The sequence below is a fragment of the Phyllostomus hastatus genome, unplaced genomic scaffold, assembly GCF_019186645.2.
Source record: "Phyllostomus hastatus isolate PE091 unplaced genomic scaffold, TTU_PhHast_1.1 phas_scaffold_78, whole genome shotgun sequence".
Lineage (NCBI taxonomy): Eukaryota > Metazoa > Chordata > Mammalia > Chiroptera > Phyllostomidae > Phyllostomus > Phyllostomus hastatus.
Window position 1 is genome coordinate 59,926,736 of NW_025334041.1, and position 19,476 is coordinate 59,946,211.

Sequence of the window (19,476 nt, forward strand, 5' to 3'; positions counted from 1 at the left end):
GCCTGTGAGTTGCCAGTGGCCTCTCTTTTTTGGTCAGCCAGCAATTTTCTCTTTATGTACCTCTATATTACATACTTAAATGACTTGGTTTGATTTCATTTACCACTACATTTTAAAAATAAAGACTGTAGAGTTAAACTGGAACCTAATTGTTATGCTTCTCTCACTAACAAAAAAAGTTACTTTATTTTTTATTTGTAGGTAAATTTACCCCAATTTTTAATTTAAGTTTCATGAAGGACTATAGGTTTTAACAATGCCATGTAGAACTCATGAAGATATTTTCATTTCTTTTTACTTAGATATTTTACACAGCCCTTGAAAATAGGAAATTCCCTTAAGAAAACTGGTTGTGAGGATGAAGTATGAGAACCATCTATTTATAATCATATTCAGATTTCATTATTAAAACATCAGGGTTCTATCTTTTTACCAGGAGCAGATTCTAAAAGTGGGAAAGTAAGTACCCTTCCCTACACTCCTGTGGTGGAGTTCAGTTTTGTTATATTAATAGCTAAATATCTTAGCCTGGTAGGCAGGGAGGGAGCCCTGGTTAAGAGTGTAGGTCCTAGAGTTCATCAGGCCTTGGTCTGAGTCTTGCCAGTGCTGCTTACCTGCTGTACACCTGGCAAAGGCACTCAACTTTCCAGACTCAACTTTCTTCATCCGTACAGTGTAGGTACCAAGCCTATGAAGGGAAAAAATTAAGTCAGTTGGTATATATGAGTAATTTAATGTGACGTGGTTACACACCTGATCCTTAATATTAATTGACATTATTCTCTGTTACATGCACACACTTACACGTACCTTTCCTATGTGTAATTCCAGTGTAGGATTTCTCAAGTGGAGAACTAGGTTTTAGTATAAATGTCCAAGGCAGAAAATGTATTTCAAATAGACAGTTTACATGCTTTTATATGCATAGGCAAGTATTGTTTAGTAAGTATATACCGCCATTAGTCTCAGGCAACATTACAAAGCAGCCCAGGTTGTTTGATGCCCCTATTCAATGAATATAGTAGCTTAATGGATGTCTTTTTTGAGATGCAGCAAGTGTTTTCCACCTCACTGAACATGTGAAATATTTGTCTACATTTCATCTAGAATAGGAGTTTTTCCTATGACAAAAATCTAAAATATACTTGAAAAAAAGCCTCTGAAAGAGGGCATCAAAAGCTGGTATGTGTTTATCATGAAGGAATTACTGAGAGTCAGTTTTGGTAAAGAGAAGGCAATGTTGTGAGCAAGTGGTAAGCTTGCATGGGAAAGGAGGGCAGCCATCCCCAGCAGGTAACCTGGCATCTCAAAGATGTAGCCAGGGATAATGTTTTTAGTGGTAAAACATGTTCTCACTTCTTAGTGGATGTTAAATGCAGATGCTGCTGTGTTAAGATCCCTCAAAAGGTTGAGTCTTGAGCATGTAGAAAAGCTGTTTTGGGCTGGCCTGCTGAAATTCTTGAGATTAAAACGTTTACAGACAGAGCCAGCACATTTATTCCAGCTCAGTTCCACATTCATGGTCCAAATAGCATTTTGGTAGAAACCAGTATTTTCTATACAATATGGGCACTTAATGGCCTTTCATAGCCAATACTGAAGGACAACCTTTGACTGCTTCTTGTTCTGTGTCTGTGAGTGAAATACTTAAAGGAAAACTGTTCCCTAGTTTTGAAAAGTTTATTCTTTTGGTCTAGAATGGGTATTTCTGTGTGTTTGGACTTGTCATCTCCTAAGAAAGAATGATTGTTGTTTGACTTTTGGCATGAGAGTAGTTGAACACACATGTTCCATCCATCCTAGATACTCCATCCACCAAAAGTATCTTCATTGTTTAGATCAGTCATGACTGGTTGATATTGGTTGAGATCCCGTTAGCCACACTGCGTACAGTGTCAGTGCAGAAGCCCCCATCCTTCACAGCAGCACAAGGAAAGAGGCATTTCTCATGTTTACTGCTTGTAAGAAACAGGAATGCACCCAGGCCACATTTGTCTGGGAACACATGGGTACTTGTGTTCATTGCTAAAATAATCCTATAAAAGTGTAAGAAGAGGGTTTGTGAAAGTTGGAGAATAAAAAATGAACTGGAGTAATAAAAGTAGGAAATATAAAAGAATTAGGGAAGCTGTATATTTTTTGGTCTCTTCTTTTACTGTTCAGAGTTATTTCATGCTGAAAGGGGGGACTCTTCCTAACTATAGCACTAAGATACCATATATTTTTAGTTCTCTTTTTCCCTAGTCAGAACTTTGTGGTATAACACGGCATATCCTATGTGGTGGAAGAATACAGAGAGCCATTAAATACTTCTGTTCTGTTTCTCAAGTAGACTAGTGAAGGGTTATTTAGAAATCCCTGTGCTAGAAAAACATGTGTTCTTTAACTCATAGCCAGAAAAAGTCTTGCTAACAATAAATCTCAAAGAATTAAACAGGAAAATCAAACCTCATGTCTACTCTGCCATTTTTTAATTGAATCTTTTTAGAGTGAATAGGTTGCTTGTAATCTTAACAAACATGGGCTTTTAGATTTCTAGCTAGAGATGGAACAAACAAATGAGTTGTGAGAATGGTGCATTTTTATCTTTTAGACCATACTAGGATGCAAAATGTGGTTGTTTTCTTGCTCCACCTTTCATAAGAGACATACTTTTGGACTTCCTTCTAGATACAAGGTCATCAAAAAGCACCATAGGCCCAGTAGGGTTTTTCTCTTTGGGAAATACATTCTTGAACACAAAGCTCCTTTGCCAGAGTATTTTATATTTGGGATAGAGGTGGGATTGATGGACAGTTAGCAGTTTGTCACTGTGTACTGGCATAACCAGGCAGTGTTCAAGGCCAAACTTTAAACCTCATTATTACCCTTTGCTTTTCGCCTGGGATGTGACTAGTTCAAATATATCACAGGGTCACCCACTGAAAGAGGTGTAGCATGGGAAAGGAACCACCATGTACACAAATAGCATTAAGTTATAGCAGTAAAAGTACAGATGGTAATCTATAGTGTGTCTTCAAAGGGTAGCTAGAAAGTAGTGATGTTGCTCGTAGGGATACCTGACCCATTGGAGTTGGAGGGTGGGTGCTTCTTTCTTTCTGTTTAGTGTTATGGGTGATGTCTTCCTGGAAGTGCACTAAGATTGAATTTGTATGTTCTAAATGTGGTTCACAAAACTTTCTGGTCTACACAATGTACTTTGTCATTAAGGGTATATTCTTGGTTATTTACCTAACAGAAGTAAAGAACTAAAGTTAGATCTGTCTTCCTATTCAGGGACTGGCACATCTTCACATCCATCATGTGATTCATCGGGACATCAAGGGCCAGAATGTACTGCTGACTGAGAATGCAGAGGTGAAACTTGGTATGTGATGGATGTACCACAGGATCTCATACTTGTGCCTGATGCAGACCAGCAGTAGTCCCTGCCCTGTTTGCATTTAGCTTAAAGTTCAGTCTACCACCCACATTTTCTACTGCTCTATTTAAAAAGTGCGAACTGGGCATACTGCTTAGCCTGGCTCCATCTCCCATCTCTCATGCTTCTCCCCTGTGCTCTGTTCTCTATGTAGTAGACAGACTAGTGTCTAAATCACATCACACCATTTTCCTGCTCAAAGATCATTTATGGTTTTCTGTTTTACTTTGAATAGTCCACATTTCTTACCATGGCTCCTAAAAAGCCATGGCCCCAGCTACTTTCAGACCTCATTTTGTGATGACCCTCACTTCTCTCTTCTTCTTCAATCACTACCTTTTTAACTTTCTTGGAACCTGACTCAAAGCCTTTTCTCTTACTGTTCCCCAGTTTTGAAGCTCCAATTTTTTTCCTCATCTTCATAGACCTTCCCTGACCCTCTCATTCATGTTGGGTCCCACTTCTTGTTTCCTCCATAATAATGATTACTGTTTATAATTATAAAGCTATTCGCTCACTTATATTTCTGACTCCTTTACCAAAGTATAGGTTCTGGGTATGCAGTGACCTGGACTGATTTATTTGCCAGAATATTCTTACCCAGCACGTAGCATAGTGCCTTGAATGTAGTAGGTGCTTAGGAAATGAATGCGTGGATGGATGAATGGATGGATGGAGCTCATAGTGTTTTCCTGGAGATAGTTTTATAATGATTCTTTTACATTTCCATTTTCCCTTACCTGGATCTGAACTTGTTCTCATCCCACTTTCATAAAATAGTTCTGTCAGATTTTCAAACAGACTTAACATTGTTTTCTTCCACTAAGGCATCACAAAAACCTTTATGCTTGTAAGAATTTAGTCCACCTTTCAAAAATTGTAGGCACCATAGTTGTATTTTAAAAATAAGATCTTCATCGTGGCTCTCTTGCAAAGTGCCTGCAGTGATTGGTTATCTGTGAAGGAACAGTCTGCCCAATTGGAAAATCTCCTCAAAGCTAAGAGAGGAGGTATTTGAATGGTTCTTATTCCTAACAACCCAGCAAGCTGTGTGTGTGCCCTGCATCATCCCCTGGTGCTAGGCCTGTAACAATCCCTCAGTAACCACTGGGTGGTGGATTGCTATTGCTGTCCAGGTAGTAGTAACTGCACTGACTGCCTGACCTGTAAGTCCCTGTCCTCAGAGGGAACATTCACCATGAGAGTTGGCCAGGTAGTATTTTAATGATGACCTAAAGACAGAAGTTGAATCAGTTACCCCTGCGAGTGATGTCACACCTCTGTAGGGGAAGCTCAGGGAGGTTACCAGGTCCAGGCCTCCCAGCTTCCAGACTGGTAGAGGATCTTGGCTTTACTCTGGAAAGTTGCTCCTTATCATTGTTGGGACCTTGAGGAGTTTACATGTCCATGAAGTATTATTGCTGTTTCATTTTGCTCTGAAGACACCTCTTCCTCACTTTTCTTGCTCTTGTATTTTCCTTGTTTGTTAGTTGTGTGTCACTTTTCCTTTCTCTTCCTTCTAGTTGATTTTGGTGTGAGTGCTCAGCTTGACAGGACCGTTGGGAGGAGAAATACATTCATAGGCACCCCCTACTGGATGGCTCCTGAGGTCATCGCCTGTGATGAGAATCCAGATGCCACCTATGATTACAGAGTAAGACGGACCTGCTTGCTTGGCCTTCACTGGATCCCTGCCATTCCTGGGGGATGGGGGCTGTGCTTACAAATTTTACACCCCTTATCCCTTCCTGCTTTCTCAGTGAGGATGACATGGCCACCCTATTGCAAGTGCAACTTTGTCAGCATAGTATTTAGATGCTGTCTTCTGTTTCTGTTCTGCATCATCACCTGTCTTCTCATTACTTAGTAATACACTGTTTTCAGGACAGTCTGGGTCATTTTGTTCATAGAACTTTTTGTCATGAGCATATTAAATGATTCTGCCCTGTTTGCTGTCCTTTTTATTTTGAAGAATATATTATAATCAGATACTTTTTAAAAAATATTGTCAGATATATAGCAATGGCCTGAAATTGTTAAAGAGCTTTATAACTTTGATTTGGTACAAAAGTGTATTTAAATTATTGGAGTGACCTCTAGGGACATATATCAATAATGCACTTTTTTGATCCTGATGTAATGCCCAGGTTTGATCATCAGACTCAGGTTGAATATGTTAGCCCAAACTATATTTTTTAAAGTTCCCTGGCCTTATTTAATGAGCCAGAGTAGTTAATGTACCTGTAAATAATATTCAAAATTGAGTTTATAACATTCTCCAGTGTACCTCAGTATTTATTATAAATACCCAATTAATGAAATGCAATTTAAGCCCGTGGTACAGGGGAATTTTAATTTTTTTATTAGCTGAAATATTTTAAAATAGATAGTAGACATTGTGACTTTTCACTTTTTCATTTATCATTCTATATCACTTTTTAATTTATCATTCTAAAATTTGCATTTTCTAACACACTCAAAACATTTCATACATAAGTAAATTAAAATAATTTTTAAAAGTACAAAATGCTGTTATACCGAACTATATTTAGCAACATTATCTCAGAGAAGATGTGTGGTCTGTGTTGCACAACACCAGGGAGCATAGAACATCTGCTTGTCCTGCCACTGATGCTGCTGCTGAGATTGGTCTCTGGGTTGATGTGGTAAGCCACTCCTTTGTGCCCTTATAGTACAGAAAACTCCGTAAAAACAAGAGAGAAATCTGTTGGCCTCTCCTTATTCTTGTAATCAAACATATGCATTTGAACTCTAAATAACTATAGGTTATTTAGAAAACCCTTAAACTGAACTACATTAAGTCATTCTTGTGTTAGGGTAGCATATAAACAAAAGAATGCTAATGATAATAATCATCCATTATCTACTTTTTAAAAAAATCTTGTTTGGATTTTAAGAAATTGGTTGATAATCATTTATTCATTCATCATCCAGTATGTACTGATCGCTTACCACATGTGAGTCAATTTCAGGGATGCAAAGGTAAATAAAACAGACAAAAATTCTTGTTCTCATGGAATTTATATTTGAGTCATAATACAGATAAAATTCAGAATTTAAAAATAAGACAAGATTCTGTGCACAGAAAGGCACTTATTGCTTACCCCTTACTAAATTTGAAGGGAGTATAGAGAGACTTAGCAGCATAACTTACAGTAGTGAGCTATGGTAGATTTTATTAGTTCAGCTGTGGACCTTTTATAAAGAGTGCTTTCTAGCCTTTAAACTTTTAACATCTTCAGTAAGTTTGAGATGTTAAACATAATACATAAGCATGAATGTGTATCAGGGCCAGGAGTCTAAATATTGAATGTTTGTAAAGAAATGAAGAAACACACTGAGCAGCAGAGCATATGGAGGGCAGCTAGAGAGAGCTTTCACATGGACCATCTCTAGTTCTTTCATAGATAGGAGTGATTTAACAAGTTAGTGTTATCTGTATTTTAGTATTCATTTGGAAGGTATTCTTACAAATGTGTTTGTGTTTTTAATTTCCTGGCAAACTTCTTTTCAGTTTATACATCAAAGAATGTGTTTATATCATTTGTGTGAATAACCAGTATTGTTAAGCTAATGGACTCATAACTAATATGCTACCCTAACATACTGTTCTGTTTTTGCAGAGTGACCTTTGGTCTTGTGGCATTACAGCCATTGAGATGGCAGAAGGTGCTCCCCGTAAGTAATGTTCTTTATAGCCAATTGTTATGTGTAACTTAACTGTGGCTTTAAGGCTTCTAAAAAAAATGGCTTCATTTGTGGATGAAAGAAAGCCATTCTTGGTGGGACATGTAGATGAAGGAGTCACAAATACAATGAAGCTTTGGATGTAAAAGGAATTCCTGGTATACATTATCCCTTTTGGAGATTTCCTTGAGGTCGATAAGCTGCATTATCCTTTATTTAGGTTGTATTCAGATGTGTGACCTGAAGTTATGATGACATCACATAATAAACAGTAATTTTTCTTTTTATAGTTTGAACTTAATATTCAATGAAACCAGTCTTAACACATCAAATTTAAGATTACTTTTGTTTTGACTTTACAAATAGAGGCAAAACTTTTAATCAGTAAAATGATCTTTTTTTGTACTCCTATGCAGTTTTGCTTCTGCTTTGGATTGAATCAAGAACAACTTCATAAAATTGATTTTTGATCAAGGATGTGGTAGAATTGCAGAGAGTAGGAGAAACAGCATTTTCTGCTGGTTCCCCTAATAAAAATGTATACATCAAGAATGTGTAACTTTCTAGTACATAGTTGTTGCTGAATAAATTTTTGTTGAATGAATGAAAAAAATTACCAACAGTTAAGAATTAATTTACAATATAAAAATGGATACCTGCTGTGAATACCATATGTTCTTTCATGCTTTCTTCTGAGGAACTGAGACAAAGAAGTAGTATTGCCTGATCCTTTGTTTTATTTTGTTTAGTTTTGTTTTTCACAATGGGAATAGTGTTTTGTGTGTGTGTGTGTGTGTGTGTGTACACAGACTCCCATTTCTCAACTGCTTTGTAAGATTTCATGAAAGTAAATAAACACGTGAAAATGCACATTGCCTATTGTGTACATGTGTACCTAACATGCCTTTATTGGTCAAGTGATGGGAGTATAAACAGTAATTGCATGGAATTCAACAATTCCATTTTACTCTAACAGTTTTGCTGTTTCATAGTAATAATAGCTATAATAGTGAATAGTCGGCATGGCATGTCTGGAAGGTTTAACTGTGCTTACTGTATTCCAATAAGCACAGTTAATGAAAAATTATTTTCATTGTAATCTTCCAGATGGTTTAGAAACTTAAGCAGTTGATTCTTCTAACACTTTGAGTCAATATTCATCTTTTTATTCATCAAAACTTTTCAGTATCTGTTTTAAATTATACATTCTTGTCATTGTACTGATCCTCCTTATATTTTGCTGTTTGAATGAGGAATTCAGGGTTTGCCTAAGGCTCATAACTAGATGTGTAGCTTGCTTAGCATAAAGCATATCAATAACATGATAGGACAGAGCCTTTGATATGTGAGTGAGCCCTAGATATCAAGAATGAGTAAATACGTGCCATACTGACACTACCGTCTCCTCTCCCCAGCTCTCTGTGACATGCATCCAATGAGAGCACTGTTTCTCATTCCCAGAAATCCTCCTCCCCGGCTGAAGTCAAAAAAATGGTAAGCGGCAAATGTTTTTTTGTTATTGTTGTTCTTTTCTTTCCTTTTTTTTTTTGTGGAGGGTGGGCGGGTGGTGGTAATTTTTAGTTTTACTTTGAGACAAAATTCTGGCTATTCTGATTTACAAAGAACACAAAGGCAGTGTCCCCAAAACACCAATTAGAAAGTATATTGTTTTTTTGTTTTGTTTTCCTTGCTAGATTCTCTTTGTATTACAAAATAGTGATAAGTGGCCATAATGAAACACCATAATATGGTTAAAGAAGAATGTTCCATTTTAATATATCAACACATTTTAAATATAATAATTTTTCTAAACATTTTTACATTAAAAAGCAAGGCTATATTGACTTACAGTCCCTCAGGTGAAACAGGATGTTAAACTTAATGGTGTTACTCACTATTATTATTGCAAAACATTGAAGTTAGATGTTTCTTTTTCATTCCAGAAGAACACAGTACAGGAATGGTCGTCTCTCTTTGGGCTTCCACCTTTCTTTCCCCTGAAGTTCTCATTTACCTGCCAAACAAAAATTTATATTTGTGGAGGGAGACAACGATGACCTTCACTGATGAAAGCTTTAAGACTTACAGCAGTGTAAAAAACAAAACAAAATGCTGATTTGATTTAGTTTTAAAATTATTAAGTGGGACAATAGTGCTTTGTTTTTGTCTGAGAATTATGCCGGATTGTTCCCTCTTGAACTACAACCTCTTTTTTATCAGTTCTTGTTTGCACTCAAGCTCCCCATGCTGGTGGGCCCTCTCTCCTTTCTGTTTTCCCTGTTTTCCTGGGCTAATTAATCTACCAGTATCTTACAAACACCTTACAAAACCCACTGGTAGAGGGTTTTATTTTGTGTTTTTTCTTTCTGAAACTATTACAATTAGGGTTGTCTCCTTTTTGGTTTTCAACTCTGATTCTGAAATAAGTAGAAGATCTTGAGTTTGAGCTTTTCATTCTGGAGGTGGTCTTTTAGCTGTTACTGTCCTTTTCTTCTTGGTTGCTGACCTTCTGATGTTTTGTAGCTTTCTTTTCCCATCTGTGGATATACTCCCCCCCCACACATATTTTCATTCTTGTTTCTTTCCTACTGCTCCGTACCCCTCCCTGTCCTTTCTCCCAACATGTTCTACCATCCTTTCCCTACCTGTTTGTAGATACTGTTTTTCTCATTCTTTTTATACTCTCTTTGACCACATTCAACTCAAAACTGAGGTTGCCAGTTTGTAGAGAGGTTTTTTTTTTAAGGCTGTACAATAGTGAAGATTTTAGCCTCAATGGTCTCCTGTATTAAAACCTGATAACTGGAAATCCATGGATGGCCAACCCTAGGGAGACCAAATGCATATAGTGGACATCACCAAGGAGGAAGCTGTGGGGCTGGGGTAACACTTTGTCTGGCTCTTGCAAAACTAATAGTACTCACTTTTCATTTTTTTCTCTTTAATTAAAGAAAGTTGATGCTCTGTCTTCAGGGTGCCTCACAGCTTCTAGGTCTTGTCAGGTGGGCCCACTCTGATGATTCTGCTCATTACTTGCAGTTTGGGTATTATCCGCTATGTGCATAATACAGTGATGTTAAGAGACAAATGTAGATGGCAACACATTCTTCCTATGGCCTTATGCAAACTTTCTCCAACTAAACTAGATTAGATGTGTTTTCATCCATTGTTCTCATTTTACCCAAGTTTTCTAAAGGGGCAAGATGATTGGAAGCATAAAGTCCTACTTCCTTTATGATTGCTGTCTTTCTGTCTACCATGTGTAAACTTCTGCTGTCTTTGGAGAAGTGACTTCCAAGATGATCAATGTACTCTCTTCCTGCAGAATGTGATAGTTGATTTTAAAGAATATATTATAAACCATTCCCAAATGCTAATCTGTAGACATGGTACATGAGGATCCCTTTGGAATCTTTTAGTTTAGGACTCCAGCCTCAAAATTGCTGCTTTGTTAAATCTGAGGAGTGACCAAGGTATTTGTGTGTTTTTTTTAATGTTATGAGGTAACATAGTTGTTTTTTTTAAAGATTTTATTTATTTATTTTTAGAGAGGGAAGGGAGGGAGATAGAGAGAGAGAGAAACATCAATGTATGGTTGCTGGGGGTCATGGCCTGCAACCCAGGCATGTACCCTGACTGGGAATCGAACCTGCGACACTTTGGTTCGTAGCCCACGCTCAATCCACTGAGCTGTGCCAGCCAGGGCTGTATTGTGTTTTTAATGAACTCCCAAAAGGATCCTTGTGGGCAGTAGGGTTTGGGAGTCTCTATTAGAGTATTACACTACATCTCCCATGTTCCTCGTTATCCACAGAATAAAGTAACAACCTCCTTTAGTGACTTTGGGGGCTCTTCTTAGAGCTAACCCCAATCTATTTTTCTGTTCTTGTCCACTTTCCATGTTAGCATCAGATAACAATGTATTATTCCTAACAGTTTTCTCCCTTTGTTCATGTCATTCCTTTAACACTGGATTGATAGCTTTTCTCTCCCATTTTTGGAATACCAAAGATTCTTATTTTCCTTAATGTTTAACCCACTATAGCAGTAGTCCTTTTTGTCTTCTTCTGTAAGTTTGCTATTGTGTGTACATAAATATCCTCCACTTTATTTCCTGTGTGTATTTCTTAAAGAACCAGCATAAACAAATGTAAATTGTTGACCCATAAATATTTGTTGAATTGAAAAAAATAGTAAGTTTGAATGGAAATACAGGGCAACAGAAGTGATTCTTAAAAGTGGTGAAGTCATTGGAAAGAATTGAACTAATCTTTGAAATCGTATTTTTAAAGACTGAATAACTCATTCATTCAAGAAAAATTTATTACATACCTATTGTGGTGTGCCATACTCAGTGTTGGACATAGCTGATAAATTGAAAAATAGGAACCAGTTTCTGACCTGTGCTGTTTCAAACCAGCCGGGAGACAGAAACATTAAGTGCACAGTGTGTTAAATGCAGATAGTCCCAGAAGAAACGCTTCTCATCTGGGGCATGTGGGGTGGAGTATTGCCAGGAAAGGCTTACCAGGAGAGATGAGGCCTGAGCCAGGTCACGGAAGATGTGATGGGTGAACTTGTCTGGGCCAAGACTAGGGATGGGATCCTTGCGAGCCAGGCACCTCTGGGCAAAAGTCCAGTGGCTGGTCTGATAAACTTTGGTGATAGCATCATTACTGCCTTCAAAACTATTATTTCCACCTCTGTACATTAAATGTAAAGAACTAATAAAACAATTAGGGGACTCTGATTGAAATGTCTTATTAACAGGTTGAAGACCCCCAGCACTTGGTAACTTACTTGGCTCCTCTTATTTTCTATGTTGTCCTTGTCTTTCAGGTTCCATACATCTCTCCTCCATCTGCCTTCATTTTAGCAAAAACTTACCCTTTACCCCCTTGCCTCCTCTACCCCTACAATTAAATGATTAATAAACAACATTAATTAATTTAAATCAGACTTCTTCATGGCTCTGTGGCCTGTTGTCATTGATATAGTATAACCCTTAAACCGTGTATAAGTCATGCCCCTGGTCCCCCATGTCCTGAGCTCCTTCCTGTTTATGTCCTCTGCATCATCTGTGTGCATTTGCAGTACATTCACAGTGATCCTGAGGCTCTTCTTTGATTCACTCTTATAAGTTACTGATATTTTGAAGCTTTGCTTTTGGGATAGAAATTTGATGATCTTTTTTACTTCCTCTTATAGGTCAAAGAAATTTTTTAGTTTTATAGAAGGGTGCCTGGTGAAGAATTACATGCAGCGGCCCTCCACAGAACAGCTTTTGAAACACCCTTTTATAAGGGATCAGCCAAACGAAAGGCAAGTTAGAATCCAGCTTAAGGACCATATAGATCGGACCAGAAAGAAGAGAGGAGAGAAAGGTATTAAACCTGTTTATAATTTCATCTTAAAATGCATATGTATATATGTATACATTTTTAGTTTTTTGCCAACTAGAATAGGTTGCTCCTGTTCCAACCATGAGTTTGTGTTCATTCACCCAGTGCTGGAGGAATTTGTCTTTGCTTTGCAGATCAGCAGTGGGCCTGGTGTCCGCCTGGCTCCAGGCAGTATCCACAGTACTGCGCTGTGTTTTGCCAAGCAGACACCATTTAGGCCCTTGTGTCTGGTCAACAGAGATGGTTTTTTTGTTGTTCCCTCTCAGGAGCACATCTCTGTTGCTGCACTTTTTACTTCATTGTGGACGTTGTAACCTGCATTCATCACTCAGGGTTTATTGAGCATCGACTTGCAAACATTGTCAACACTGTGTTCACCTGTTACTTTCATGCTGCAGAACTCCTGGGTTCCTTACTGCTTTCCTTTTCTGCTGGTGCTGTGCTTAGGCCTGCGCCACATGGATGACCCAACTTCCTTTCTTCTTTTACTGCAAAACATGAACATGCCCCTATGCTTGCTAATTGAGGTTTCTTTCTGTTCCCAATATCATTGTTTGATGTATTTCCATGTTCCGTGTCCACCTACCTGTCATACCCTCTGCTTCTCTCAGTCCAACAAGGTACTGATCAAGCTTTATCACCTGCTTCACAAAAGTTCCTTCCCTGAGGTCTCTAGTTCACCTTTGACCTTTCTGTTTTGCAAATTCTTAGAGTAACATTACAGAATAACATTAGGATAACAGGCATCTTGTTAATGAATTTATTTTGACACTCAAATTTCAAAGCCAAAGAAGAAACCAAAAAGTGCCAAATTCAACACAATAAGAGTTGGTTACAGTCACCTTCAGAGGCCTTTACTGACCTGTTTACATGTCCATTTCAGTCTTACACAACTTGGGTATTCAGAGTTAAGTCATCATTTGATGTTCACAATGACTGTTTTGCTTACCGATATACTCAGTCATAAAAGTTACTAACCTCTTGTAATTAAGCTATGCAGTTGAAACAAAGTAAACTGAAGTTTGCAACAAAATAACTCTTTTTTGGAAAGAGCTATTTGCATATTAGATCATTTTCCCATTATTTTCTCTTTATCCTCACTTGAAGACATGTTTTTTTTATTTTAGAGAAAGGGGAAGAGGCAGGGGAAAAGAGAGAGAGAAAACCACTGATAAGTTGCCTTTCATATGCGCCCCAGCCTAACCACAACTAAGGCATGTGTCCTGACTGGGAATCGAACCCATGACTTTTTGGTTCACAAGCTGACGGTCTAAGTGACTGAGTGACACTGGCCAGGGCTCCCATTAATTTCTTAATAATAGCCAACAGTCATGAAACATTTGCTGTTCCAGGCACTAATGAGTACTTAAGTATCTTGTGTATCCAAGTACTTAAGTACTTGGAGTATCTTGTATATTTCTCATCTACATTTTGCAGATAGGACAGTGGGTACCTTACTTTCACTTCTTATCTTCAAGTCACAGTGGCTTCTTTTTTCTCTTTGCATTAATTCATCTTCCAAATATTCTTCACTTCTTGTCAATAATTAGTGGTTCCTTATACAAAATGTTAAGCATAGCAGGGAACCTATTGAAAAGACTCCAAAGATTATTTAGGGGAATTTCCCTTGGAAGCTAGCCTGTTTTTATGTTCTTTAAAATTAGATATTTTTGACTGTCTAGCATAGGAGAGATAGACTGATGAACTTGTGTGTGTGTGTGTGTGTGTGTGTGTGTGTGTCTAATGCATCTAGTAGTTATATGTAATATAAACTGAACCATAGTTTAATTTCTCAGATCATGTTACTTACCAAGAACTGCTTTTAAACTTAGGTCCCTGGAATAAATTAGAAATGTACTTCTTGTTTGTGAAGAGATTTTGTTTTATAAATTTCTTCACATTTCTTTCTAGCTTTGATTGCTCCATGGAGTAAAATGGCTCTCTGAAAGCCAGGTACTGATATTAAGCTGAGGGTCCAATAAAACAGAGTATTGCTTTTGGGAAAATGTCATAAAACCTGTTGAAGTGAAAATAAGTTACTCATGTTGAAACTTTTGCTTAGTCTGGACTAAGGAGAACCACTTTTGTCTCCTTTTGTGGTATTGTTTCATCAGTTTCTCCCTGATTTCACCTTTATAATTTATGGAACTATCTGATTTTGTTTTTTTTTTCCTGCTACAGGTATCTTCTTCATATTTTACTTTTTATCAGCCCAACAGACTTTCTCTCTGCTGTACTTACTGTAAATAAGTACAAATACTATTGTAAAAATAAATCTTTTAGTTACCTTAGTTTGGGCAGTTAAGTCTCTTTCTTATGAGTTTTGGCATCAAAGTGGATTTAGAATTTCTGAACTTGCCAGCACTTTTGGGCCATGTTTCTTCTGTGTGGAGGGCTCTGGAGCCCTTGTGACTGCCCTGCTTCCTCTCAGCAGTACATCCCCTGAGGGGTTGTTTTGAATGCAGCAGAATCTGTTGTTTAGTGGCAAGTGAGTAAGGATAGGCCAGGGTCTTGCTACCACTTACTGTGGGAAAGTTGTGTCTTGCTGCTTTTTCCCCCAAGTTCTCCATACACATTGTTATTTTCACAAAGAATATATTGTTTATTTTCTGCCTTAACCCTCTTAGAGATGCTTGCCTGTACGTGCATGTGTCATGATTTGTGAACTGTCTCGTTGATCTTTTTTTAATAGATGAAACTGAATATGAGTACAGTGGCAGTGAAGAAGAGGAGGAGGAAGTGCCTGAACAGGAAGGAGAGCCAAGGTAATGATAAAGCCACTGTTCACCTTCCTACACTATGAAGAGTTATACCAGTATTTCAAAAGATTCATTTCTGTGTTCTGTGACGAGTCTTAAATTACTTTGAAAGCACCTTAATATCTTCCATTCTTCTCTATTTGTTGAAAGCCTCCTGTAAACATTTTCTCATCCTGGATCCCCATACCCAGTGGTTCTTTACCAAGATTGCATTGCTTTCCTTTCCCCAGTCACTTGGAAATGTGTGGGCTGTGTTTGGTCCAGGGGAGGGGAGTTGCTGCTGGTATTCAGTAGTCTGGGTTATGGATGGTAAAGGTCTCATAGTGCATGAAACTATCCTCCATACACTGTTGTCCACTCATGGGCCAGTAGAGCTACACCACTGAAAACACTACAGTTTTTCCCAAAACATTTTTATTTGTTTGTTTTGCTCTTCCCACAGTGTGGTGACAAGCATTTCATTCCCTTTATTAGGGTGTATTCTCTTCTGAGCTATTTTATAGGCCATGTTTTTGTTATGTCTGGCTTCCCAATGTACAAAGAAGCAGAAGGGTGAAGGTAGTATGAACCTCACTGTAACTAATTAATCATGAAATAGAGGATTTTAAAATTTAATATTGGTCTTGCCTGGTTATTGCTGTAACCACATGTAACTAACTGAACACAGGATGGAGGAATGTAAGATCTGAGGGGACCCAATGCAGAGATGGCAGCTTGAAGCCATCCCTAGCAAGAGATAAGAGAATTTATTGAAAAAAAATCCATAATATCTTTTTCTTTATACAGAGAAGATTTGAATTCATTTGAAAGTAAAACTTTTAGAGTAATTTGAACTGACTTGATGAGCAATGTAATTATTTTTGGATAGGAGCATGATCTAATGAAAGAGGCCATGTAAGGAGATTTATTTGCCATGTTACTCTGGGTGTTTTGGAAGTGGAGGGGGACCATCTAGGAATGATGCTGTTTAATCAGTGGTTAATTTGTGGGGCTCACTTGGGCTTAGCTACTGACCCTGAAAATAGGGAAAGTGGAAGATAATACGTGATATGACTTGGTGTACCAAGATGAAGAAAATGAAGGGTAAGGTAAGTACTGAAGGTTACTCTGATATTTCATTCCTGGCAGACCCAGAACATGATGTTGCTTTTACTGATGGGAAATAAGGTCGTCAGAGAGGGACTGAATATGAAAGATGGTGATTTCAACTTTTAATTTTAGTGTTTGAGTTATGTGAGAATCCTAACTAGAGATGTCTTGTCAAGCAAACATCCAGGCCAGAGTTTTCAGATGTTTATAAAATGGATAAAAAGTAATAAAGTGTATTATTGACTTGCACATATAGTAATTTCCATGGACTTACTAGCTGAATCTCAGGGTGGGAATAGGTCATTGAAACAGTGACTGAGGCGGTGAAAGTTGTCTGCACTCTTGAAAGCCCTGCTTCCTTCTATAGTTCCATTGTCAACGTGCCTGGTGAGTCCACTCTGCGGCGGGATTTCCTGAGACTGCAGCAGGAGAATAAAGAACGCACTGAGGCTCTTCGGAGACAACAGCTCCTTCAGGAGCAGCAGCTCCGTGAGCAGGAGGAATATAAAAGGCAGCTGCTGGCAGAGAGACAAAAACGGATTGAGCAGCAGAAAGAACAGAGGCGGCGACTAGAAGAGGTAGAGATAGAAAATGTCCAAGTTGGTTTTCTTTTCTTTTGGTCACATTGGTAACCAGACATTCACAGGTGTATCTCTGTAACCTCTGGAAGCACTACCTTACTCCTGGCAAAGCTGTTCAGTAGCTTCTCAAGGAAAGCCTGTGCTTCCAAGGGGCAGACCTTCACATTCCTTCAGGTTGTAGAAAAGGTTTTCTTGCTTGTACAGACTTCGGGGACCTGCCCCACAGTTACTCAGCATCATTCTGTGATAGAGGCAGAGAGCAACAGGGTCCCAAAGATAGTATCACACTGGTTCTGGAGGCTGTTTTTATTGTTTAAATTGGCTAGCTCAGGCTTGACCCGATTGCTTTCCATTCTTGGCCTTTTGGTTCAAGTTCCGAAACCTCAGAGTTTTTCACATGAAAAACATTTCTGTACAAATGCCTTAACTGTAGGTATTTTTACAAATGCTGTAACTTCAAATACATTTAAGAATAAGGGATGAAGAAAAGAATTATACTTGGTATAATGCAAATGCATTTCTGTACTTTAGTTGTTAATGTGGCTTTAGTTATGTCTTGCTTTGGGAAATACATTTTATACTGCCTGCTCATTTAACTCATTAATGCTGTTAACATTGGTGATGCGGTGACTCACAGCTTTTTCATTTTTAATTCACAGGAACATTATTTCCCTGTGTTTTACTTAGGGCTCAAAAGAGGTTTTTTATTTTCTTTTTCTAATTGCTTTTATTATATACATTTCACAGCTCTAAATTTCTCATTCATAATAGTTTCTATTTCCATTTAATTTATATACCTAATTGTTTCATCTCTTTCACACAAGAAAAAAATGCAAAACATATATAGATAGAGTATCAGTACAGGGCTTAATTCTATAAGTATGATAACAACACATGCTGTTACCCAAGTTATTTGAGTACATCTTGTGAGGAAAGTCTTTATTTTGTTTGCTGTGTTTATAACCTGAATTCCACACTTTTGATCATTTCTACTCTAGAAAGCCAGGGCTTGTTTAACAAGGAGACTCGGAATCTTCATCTAGAGTCTATGGAAGAAAACAGGACAGCACTTCCTCTATAGTGGGAACAACACTGCTAGTTATATAATTATTTTTGCAGTTTATTTGCAAACTCTTGGACTACTTTTAAAACTGTTCTCAATGATCTGTGAGGATAATGGAGTGGATTATTCAAGTTGGATGTTGGCCATTTGGACTTATAGAAGTGCTTGAGTTTTGAGGCTCTATACTAGTTGTTTATCTAGAACATGCAGTATTTTTTACTGCCCTTTCTAATCCTGGGCTACATGTAGTTTCCTTCATCACATGAAACAGATTATTTAGTGATTTATAACTTGAAGTGCCAAGGCAGCTTGACTTGAGCTCATTTGTACGGTAGGCCATGGGAACTGCTTTCAGGCCCAGTGGTGGTGAGATGAGTATCAATCAGGTAGCCTCTGGACATAGTAGGGAGTGAGGATTTCAGTGGCTCAAGGAGAGGAGCTGCAGTTTTAAAGCAGTGTTCTTTTATTAGCTATTTAAATAGAGGCTAAGTGTGAAATTGCTTGTGTGAAATGAAAATTTTGTACTTACTATTTGTGTCATTTAGCCCTTTAATGTCAGCTTCTCAGTAAAAGTTCAGACTCAGAATCACCTTCTGCATGTCTCTATCAGGAACAAGGGATCTGGGTTCTGAAATGGAATGTTTGCATAAGTGTAATCCACTGGTTTGGATTCTTGATAATCTAGCTCCTTTTTATTAACCTGGGTAATTAAGCATTGTCTGTACTCTGTGGGTCCTAGAGGGTAATTTGGGAATATTTGAGCCATAAATGGTTTGTGGCCCCTTTATTGGCATTAAAGGTTCAATCAGAACTCTTTGGGGAATAGGGATTTCTTTTGTTATTAACAAAATAGATAAGGATGGTCAGCCTCACTCATAAGACAAATAACAATTAAAACTAAAAGGGGATACCTTTCTACCTGTTAGTGGTAAACAAAAAAAAAGGTCCAACAGTTGAGTTCTTTTTTGAGTTGAGGTTGTGAGGAAGCACAATACAGTTTCTTTGAAACTGCCACAAAATGGGGGTTAGGACTTCTTTAAGAAATCTATCTGTAAGTAAATACTCTCATTTTCCTTTAGTGCTCTTTTGGCATTTGCTGCTGCTGGCATTTCTCCCCTTTGTTTTTTTTTGTACTTCCTCCTCCTTGGCTGCTGTGTAAACTGGAGATCTTGGAAGTCCTTGCAGATATTTTTGAGTGAAGTTTTTGTTTATGTTTTCCATTTTTTTTGTTGCTTTTGGATGGTTCAGGGAGGAAAATGGGGGGATGCTGAGTTCATGCAGCCAAATTGATACTGACCCTTTCCTTTCCCTCACCTGTTTGTGCCCCCAGTCTCTCTCTTCTGAGTACGCTCACTGTTTCTCAGTGAATATGAACCCACATTCAGAACCCCATGTGATGAACATCTTCCATCACCAGTTTTAATATTACTATATTACCTTTCATGTTTAGATA

General features: G+C 37.9%; 1 protein-coding gene across 42 annotated transcripts in view; it reads left to right on the forward strand.

Annotated features, from left to right (window-relative positions):
• MAP4K4 (mitogen-activated protein kinase kinase kinase kinase 4) overlaps positions 1-19,476 on the forward strand; it is a 198,302-nt gene that overhangs the window by 117,319 nt on the left and 61,507 nt on the right. For all 42 annotated transcript variants that reach the window (XM_045827882.1, XM_045827881.1, XM_045827870.1 and 39 more), the window contains 7 exons: positions 3,277-3,367; positions 4,945-5,075; positions 7,066-7,120; positions 8,545-8,623; positions 12,338-12,513; positions 15,224-15,296; positions 16,747-16,957. In XM_045827882.1, the coding sequence (XP_045683838.1) occupies positions 3,277-3,367; positions 4,945-5,075; positions 7,066-7,120; positions 8,545-8,623; positions 12,338-12,513; positions 15,224-15,296; positions 16,747-16,957 (816 nt within the window). The remainder of the gene's footprint in view (positions 1-3,276; positions 3,368-4,944; positions 5,076-7,065; positions 7,121-8,544; positions 8,624-12,337; positions 12,514-15,223; positions 15,297-16,746; positions 16,958-19,476) is intronic.